Below are 9,333 nucleotides of genomic sequence, written 5' to 3'. Positions count from 1 at the left end.
CTTTTTTTTTTAAATGCCAGAAATGTTATAAAAACTCTTTGGGCATATAATGTTCAGTCTTTAGTAATTTAACTCCTACAGAGTAAGTACACATTTCAGGAACCATACAGTTTTCCTCCACCACTTAGTGCTAGCGTTCTATCATTGGGTACAGCAATAAATTACATATGGTACAATAACATACGGCATTAGGATGACCATGCGGTTTAGCCAGGGGATGAAAGTGTAGTTATATTCCTGATTGAGTGTGGGCCAGTTGGAAGACATCTGAGTTTCTGGAAACAGTGGGATGGTCAGTCCCAACTGGATCCACTTGTACAACGTTACCTCACTGGGGCCTGACCTGGATTCCCTGGTGGCTAGCTGTAGTCACTGTGGCCTGGTCTACAGAAACAGGCCTTGTCCAGGGTAGCAAGGAGATGGGAGGCGCAATGTATATAAGGGATCCCCCTGGGGCCTGTGTGTGTGGTAAAAGATCCCTGGACAGATGGTGGAGGGGAGGCTTGTGGTATTAGCGGTGGGCCAGGGATCACATTGGATAATGGGAATCTTGTCAAAACTTTTTATTAGCAAAAAGTCCAAAACATCAGCAGTAACAGGCTGGCAACAATCCTTCCTGGCACATGCTCAAGGTACAAACAATAAAACTGGGTTGCACACTAATTTCTCATTAAGAGCTGCCCAAACAGTCAAGGACCGATCCCAAAGTCCACACAATTAAAACAAGAATAAAAATACTCTGACCGGAGCTCTTTTGGTGTTTTCTTCGTCTTTTTATGTAGATCTAAAAGTTTCTTTCTCCTTCAATTATAAAAAGTCCTTCAGACGTGTTCCCACCATGAAAGATCCTCTGATGAGCGTAGCCCACTATTCAGACATAACCACTATGTTTTCTTGTCCTTCAATCCCACTACAATTTGTGGCGGGTCACTCGATAGCGTAGTATGTTTCAGAAAGTCTCAATGTATTCAATAAACTATACTTACAAACATAAGTGTAAAAATGTGCATATAAAAGTAAAATCCAGACGCCAGTCTCATATGTCCGCCCAACCCTGGGTTTCGCCAACACGGCTTAATCCGGTGCGTTGCCGGCGTTTATTCCTTATCCCCATTTATATTGTGTATCGGTCCTTAGATTTTATGTTTCATTTCATTAAAACACAGAACTATAGTCCTTCTTTACATCATTTTATATACAACATATAAAATATATAAAAAGTAACAGTATATCAACACTTTATAAGTAAATCCTTTCCCTAACCAAGACGACTTAATAGCATTCACAAAATTTCAGTTGTACTCCTCCCTTTATCCAATCACATCCTCCCCGGGAGGTTCCATCCTTCTGCTTAATAGTCTAATCTATTCCACGAAAGACTCCATTCATTCATAAATCCTCATAGTGTTCATACATTTCCTCCAATCACTTCATAGGCGGGAAGTATGAACGCTCCTATCAGTATTCACATAACCTACACACCCTCCCTGTCACTCATCTTGCTCCACCAATCAACGTCGCCCATTCTCTTCCAATAGACTACTTGGCGGGATATTCGTTTCATCCTATCACACTCTTTTCCTCACAACCAACGATATGGTCGGGATTTTCCACTAATAGCCTAATAGGCGGATCTTACGGTACGTCCAATCAATTCTCTCCTACACGGACACGCCTTTTACCCTTCCGGCCTTTGTTTTGAGCGTAATTCACTAGATATATTGCATGACTCCCTCTGTATATCTAGATTGCATTTGTGTTAGTTGATTATTCTTATATTTTCAACAACATATGTACTACAAATGTATTTAACTGAATATTACAGACATCAGTATAGTTCGTGTATACATATACCCCACCGATATAAATCAATAGCCACAATTAAACAATACACCAACTTTTTGTTTCTATTTGTAAATCTACAAGCACAATCTATTGTTCATGGAAATACCCAAACCAACTTATTGGGGCAAATTTACTTACCCTGTCGTGATCCCTGATTCGGACGGTCTGACGAAGATGAAGTCCGGCGCGATTCATGAAGATCGTGCGCCTGCGTTCCTGCATCCGTCGCGTCCCCCCCCCCCGAGGTCCACCGGAGTTCACCTTCTTCTTCCCGGTGCTTGTAAATGCGTGTCTTGCGACACAATTCTAAATGTTAAATCTTGCGCGTTGTCCGAATCCGTCGGGTTGTCCGACGGCCACGCCCCCCGATTTCTGTGACGTGCAAGCCGACGCGATTTCACCAAAATCTGATTGCGTGTGCCAAAATTCCCTGTTAAATGCGGCGGGAAACCCGACGAAAATGCACTCCGCGGACCCTTAGTAAATGAGCCCCATTGGGGGTCATTTACTAAGGGCCCGATTCGCGTTTTCCCGACGTGTTACCCGAATATTTCCGATTTGCGCTGATTTTCCCTGAATTGCCCCGGGTTTTTGGCGCACGCGATCGGATTGTGGCGCATCGCCGCCAGCATGCACGCGACAGAAATCGGGGGGCGTGGCCGAACGAAAACCCGACGTATTCGGAAAAACCGCCGCATTTAAAAAAATTATTGTGTCGCGAAAATTTCACTCACCTTCATCCAGGATAGGCCGGTGTATTTCGAGGCATTCCAGCGGACTTCAGCGCAGCAGCACCACCTGGTGGACGTCGGAGGAAGTGCCTTGATGAATCCCGGCCGGACCCGAATCCAGCACAGAGAACGCGCCGCTATTATTTGGACCTGATATATATGCCCCATTGTCCCAGTGCTAAACTCTCCATCTCCCTGACTTTATACCACCATTTTACATCTCCCTTCATGGATGAGTTTCTGGATGACACCTCCAGGATGGGCCATGAAGGAAGCATGATCTGGAATTTCTGTTGACTGGTTCCCTTTTATGTGGAATTGTGATGAAGAAAACCTTGGGGGACATTAATCATAGGGGGTCTCAGGTTCGCCTATTTTTGCACCTGGTTTGTTCTTCTTTTTGGCTCCTGATCTATGATGGATCTGGTTCTGCCTTAGTAAATGCACTTTGGATTTGTCTCATGTCCCATTCATTTGCGCCTAAATTTGCGCCAAATTTGTCTCAAATTGTTAGATCTCATTTGTGAGCAATAATGAAAGGAGACTGAGAAAATGTGACAGAACGTTCAGGGCGTCATCTCTGCACAAAAAAACTATCATTGTGATGTAACTGCAGGGACTAAACGTTACAGTAATGAAAAGGGAAGTTTTTTGGAAGTGCACCTGCTCAGAGCAGGTGCATTTTTGCGCCTTTTTTTGCGCCTTTGTAGGCACAAATTTGTGATAGATCCCGTGCAAATATCTGTATAGGACGCACTCACTGGGGGTCATTCACTAAGGGCCCGATTCGCGTTTTCCCGACGTGTTACCCGAATATTTCCGATTTGCTCCGGTTTTCCCAGTATTGCCCCGGGATTTTGTCTTATTTAGGCGATCGGATTTTGGCGCATCGGTGCCGGCATGCACGCGACGGAAATCGGGGGGCGTGGCCGAGCGAAAACCCGACGGATACGGAAAACCGCAACATTTAAAACAAAAAAATGTCGCTTGGGACGCGCTTACCTTCACTCAGCCCGGCTCGGTGAATTCCAGTGCGTTCCGATGCTCTTCAGCGCAGCAGCGCCACGAATCCAGAGCAGAGAAGGCGCCGCTGGATCGTGAATGGGCCGGGTAAGTAAATCTGCCCCACTATGTCAGATAAGGAGCAGGGATGCAAAACCACTAAGTGACGAACTTTGCCGTGCGCCAGAAAATGGTGCATAAATGCGCCAAATTAACGAGTTTCGCCAGATTTTTGCGCTAAAAGACGCTCAAAACAGTCTAACAGACTATGATTAATGTCCCCCCTTGTGTCAAGGGAAACTAAACCATTTTTATAACATTCAATCTCAAACTAATTTCTTCCCAAAGAACAAAGAGAAATCTCATGTGAGGAGAATCGGATTCTTCTATAGACTCTGATGAAGTGACCTGCCCTTTAGCTCTATCTTCCCCCTCCCCCTGTGGTTTCACCCTTCACCAATTATTTGACTGCTTTCATCAGAAATTGGAGATATTTGCCCACCTTGTGGTGAAGGTTGGACAGATCTGTAGATGGGGAAATCTTTATTGTGGACTTCCCGTTATCGGACTCCCAGGGTCGCTGGGCTTTGTTATGTAGCAAATATTTGACAGACTGGCAGAAGGTCTCATTCACATCCCGGCTCGGCTCAGTGTCACATTGTGTAACAGGACAAAGCTCAGGTGACAGACCAGGAGAGAGCAGCGGCAGTCATGGGGACGTCCATCCGGATCGCACTATATTGTCTTCTCTGGGGCATCGCTGATGTCTACGGCACCAGCGCCACATGTTCAGGTCAGTGCATATCATACCAGGATTACTCTATCAATCTGTGAGGATAATGAAAGGGGCGGAGCTGTGACCACCACTAATTACTATAATAGCTACAGTTGTCACATTGATAAATATCTGGTTCCTACTTAGATCCGGATGTCACAGTCATTGCAGACAGATGGAAATCCAGTCTGGATCTTCTTCAAGGATGTCCTGGCGCTGATGGCAAAGAAGGACCATTTGGAGAGCAAGGGATGCCTGGATTAAAAGGTGTGAACATGTCTGTGTATGTCTGTATATGATATGTATGTTCCAATAGAAGAGATAAACCCCCACCCCCCCACCCCTCCAAAAAAAAATTACACCAAAAACTTTTGAAGTGGTTGTCTTCACAATCGAGAGTGCCGATGTATGTAGGACACCATGGGATGGGTCTTCTCATGGAGGATCCTGTTCATCAATGTGAGACAAGACTGTATAGATAACATACTGCTACCCGGCATAGTTACCCCCATTCCATAGGGTTTAATCCTCCTGACTATATCTTTATTTTAGGAGATCGCGGGAGTGCAGGACCCATTGGCTTCAGAGGTCCGAAAGGTAAGTGATGATTAAGGACAGAACTGTCCATGCCAGACCATGGAAGATGAGGTTCTCACCACTTTTTGGGGGACTCCGCTTGTAGTGTAACATGTTCTCATATTATGGACTATTATTCTTAGGGGACTCCGGTGAGGATGGCAGACCTGGAGAAGAAGGGTCACTTGGGAGACCAGGTAATGTCTATCGGTGGAGAAACATCTTACTGCTATATCCATTGTAGTTATCTGACCTGTGATGTATCTTATTAGGAGAAACAGGAGAAGAGGGGCCCCAGGGCTCCACAGGTAAGAGGCCCAAAATTATAATAATACACATATACATTATATAATATCAGCACATGATTTATACCCTGCATGTATTTCATTCCACCTGTAATAGGAGAAAGAGGTGACCCTGCAGAAGGTAACAAAGACTTTATCTATCTATCTATCTATCTATCTATCCATCTATCTATCTATCTATCTATCTAATATCTATCTATCTAATATCTATCTATCTAATATCTATCTATCTATCTATCTATCTATCTATCTCATATCTATCTATCTCATATCTATCTATCTATCTATCATCTCATATCTATCTATCTATCTATCATCTATCTATCTATCTATCTATCTATCTATCTATCTATCTCATATCTATCTATCTCCTATCTATCCATCCATCTATCATCTATCTATCTCATATCTATCTATCTCATATCTATCTATCTATCTATCTATCTATCTATCATCTATCTATCTATCTATCTATCTATCTCATATCTATCTATCTATCCATCCATCTATCTATCATCTATCTATCTCATATCTATCTATCTATCTATCTATCATCTCATATCTATCTATCTATCTATCATCTATCTATCTATCTATCTATCTATCTCATATCTATCTATCTATCTATCTATCTATCTATCTATCTATCTATCATCTATCTATCTATCTATCTATCTATCTCATATCTATCTATCTATCTATCATCTCATATCTATCTATCTATCTATCTATCATCTATCTATCTATCTATCTATCTATCTATCTATCTCATATCTATCTATCTCCTATCTATCCATCCATCTATCATCTATCTATCTCATATCTATCTATCTCATATCTATCTATCTATCTATCTATCAATCTATCTATCTATCTATCTATCTCATATCTATCTATCTATCCATCCATCTATCTATCATCTATCTATCTCATATCTATCTATCTATCTATCTATCATCTCATATCTATCTATCTATCTATCATCTATCTATCTATCTATCTATCTCATATCTATCTATCTATCTATCTATCTATCTATCTATCTATCTATCTATCTATCATCTATCTATCTATCTATCTATCTATCTATCTATCATCTATCTATCTATCTATCTATCTCATATCTATCTATCTATCCATCCATCTATCTATCATCTATCTATCTCATATCTATCTCATATCTATCTCATATCTATCTCATATCTATCTCATATCTATCTCATATCTATCTCATATCTATCTCATATCTATCTCATATCTATCTATCTATCTATCATCTATCTATCATCTATCTATCTATCTATCTATCTCATATCTATCTCATATCTATCTCATATCTATCTCATATCTATCTATCTATCTATCTATCATCTATCTATCATCTATCTATCATCTATCTATCTATCTATCTATCTCATATTTATCTATCTCATATCTATCTATCTATCTATCTATCCATCTATCATCTATCTATTCATCTATCATCTATCAATCTATCTCCTATCTATCTATCTATCTATCTATCTCCTATCTATGTCATATCTATCTATCTATCTATCTATCATCTATCTCATATCTATCTATCTATATATCTGTCTATCTATCTAGCTATCTATCTATCATCTATCTCATATCTATCTATCATCTATCTATCTCATATCTATCTATCTAATTATCTATCTATCTCATATCTATCTCATATCTATCTATCTATCTATCTCATATCTATCTATCTATCTATCTATCTATCTATCTATCTATCTCATATCTATCTATCTATCTATCTATCTATCATCTATCTATCTATCTATCTATCTATCTATCTATCATCTATCTATCTATCTATCTATCATCTATCTATCTATCCATCTATCTATCCATCTATCTATCTATCTATCTATCTATCTATCATCTATCTATCTATCATCTATCTATCATCTATCTATCTATCATCTATCTATCTATCTATCTATCTATCTATCTATCTATCTATCATCTATCTATCTATCTATCTATCTATCTATCATCTATCTATCTATCTATCTATCTATCATCTATCTATCTATCTATCTATCTATCTATCTATCTATCTAATCTATCTATCTATCTATCTAATCTATCTATCTAAAGCAAAAAATCTACAGAGTTGAAGGAGTGGCACAATGATAATCTGGATTGAAATCCGTGTGGGTGCAGGCTCCAGGGAATCCGGCTCAAAGACTCCTTTAGCACAATAAATCCAACGACAGGGAAGCAGCACTCCAATTGAATAGTGGTATTTATTTCACCAGTGGAAAAGATACAACGTTTCAGCTAACTCTATGTAGCCATTTTCAAGTACTTGAAAATGGCTACATAGAGTTAGCTGAAACGTTGTATCTTTTCCACTGGTGAAATAAATACCACTATTCAATTGGAGTGCTGCTTCCCTGTCGTTGGATTTATTAATCCATCTATCTATATATCACATATATATCTATCATCTATCTCATATCTATCTATCTATCTATCTATATATCTGTCTGTCAATGTGTCTATCTATAACAATTTATACTAATTTAAAACTGTTTCTCTTGGTCCTAGCTCCAAGGAACTGCAGAGACCTACAAGATCAGGGACTGACCCTTACTGGATGGTATTACATATATCCGGATGGAAATCCTATGAGAGTTATGTGTGACATGGAAACCGACGGAGGGGGTTGGATTGTAAGTTTCTAGAGATGACCATATAAACAGAAATATATGGGAGCAGCACATCCTGCAGCCTCACTGCCAAATAAGCTGCACCCTCCTGCCACTTTAACACAATACTCCATGAGAGACTCCTCCGTCACACCATCCATGTCTTGTCTTGCAGGTCTTCCAGAGGCGATGGGATGGGTCTGTCGATTTTCTTCAAAACTGGGACACCTACAAGAGGGGATTTGGGAATCAGTGGAGTGAATTTTGGCTGGGAAATGAAAACATCCATTTACTGACGTCCACAGGTAGAGCTCCCCATTATCTCTATATGTGTACAGTATATACTGAATATTTCATAGATCAAAGAGGGAAGACAAGCAAATATGTATAACAGATTATCACTTACCCTTATATACCTCCTGAGATGGGGGCTGTTCTCATATTGTTATATTGATGACCTAACAATGGGAGATAAGTGGACGGTTCTGATGGACCCTGCTATCTGATATTGGGCACCTGAGGAATGGATATAATAATTATACATACACATAATAAGAATAATAATAATAATAATGTAGTACTCCAGTTATAAGACTATTGGCTTTCTAAAATATCCAGGTGGGGGTCGGGACCCTCTCTCCGGACTCTGGGTCTCTGTGTAGGGAATGGGTCAGGGACCTCATGTTACTGCTGGGATGTAATCGAGACCTTTGAGCCCACAGGAAGTTTCCAGCTCCGAATCGACTTGGAAGACTTTGATAACAACCACACCTATGCCACATACAGCGACTTCAGACTAGGAGGAGAATCGGAGAAATACCCTCTATATTTGGGAGCATTCGATAGCGGCACTGCAGGTAAGGAACACAGATATGTGATAGATAAGAGACAGATTGATACTAACTTGTATTTGGTCCTGAGATAGAGGGAGGAGATAAATAGAGGGGAGAGATCGATAAGATATATTAGATCGACAGATAGATAGGAGATAGATAGATAGATAGGAGATAGATAGATAGATGAGATAGGAGATAGATAGATAGATAGATAGATAGGAGATAGATAGATAGATAGGAGATAGAGAGATAGATAGATAGATAGATAGGAGATAGATAGATAGATAGATAGATAGATAGGAGATAGATAGATAGATAGATAGGAGATAGATAGATAGATAGATAGATAGATATGAGATAGATAGATAGATAGATAGATAGATATGAGATAGATAGATAGATAGATAGATAGATAGATAGATATGAGATAGATAGATAGATAGATAGATAGATAGATAGATAGGAGATAGATAGATAGATAGATAGGAGATAGATAGATAGATAGATAGATAGATAGATAGATAGATGATAGATATGAGATAGATAGATATGAGATAGATAGATAGATAGATAGATAGA

General features: G+C 39.7%; 1 protein-coding gene across 1 annotated transcript in view; it reads left to right on the top strand.

The window, feature by feature from the left end:
- Positions 1 to 4,206: 4,206 nt before the first annotated feature.
- Positions 4,207 to 9,333, top strand: part of LOC140076899 (ficolin-1-B-like) — a 9,135-nt gene continuing 4,008 nt past the window's right edge. The window contains exons 1-9 of the mRNA XM_072123684.1: positions 4,207 to 4,371; positions 4,501 to 4,620; positions 4,906 to 4,950; positions 5,073 to 5,126; positions 5,202 to 5,237; positions 5,332 to 5,355; positions 7,818 to 7,942; positions 8,094 to 8,223; positions 8,641 to 8,775. Coding sequence (XP_071979785.1) covers positions 4,290 to 4,371; positions 4,501 to 4,620; positions 4,906 to 4,950; positions 5,073 to 5,126; positions 5,202 to 5,237; positions 5,332 to 5,355; positions 7,818 to 7,942; positions 8,094 to 8,223; positions 8,641 to 8,775 — 751 coding nt within the window. The 5' untranslated portion in view covers positions 4,207 to 4,289. The remainder of the gene's footprint in view (positions 4,372 to 4,500; positions 4,621 to 4,905; positions 4,951 to 5,072; positions 5,127 to 5,201; positions 5,238 to 5,331; positions 5,356 to 7,817; positions 7,943 to 8,093; positions 8,224 to 8,640; positions 8,776 to 9,333) is intronic.

The sequence above is a fragment of the Engystomops pustulosus genome, chromosome 9 (genome assembly GCF_040894005.1).
Source record: "Engystomops pustulosus chromosome 9, aEngPut4.maternal, whole genome shotgun sequence".
NCBI classification, from domain to species: Eukaryota; Metazoa; Chordata; class Amphibia; order Anura; family Leptodactylidae; genus Engystomops; species Engystomops pustulosus.
Note: the sequence above shows the minus strand (reverse complement) of the source record. Positions and strands in the feature narration are given on the sequence as shown.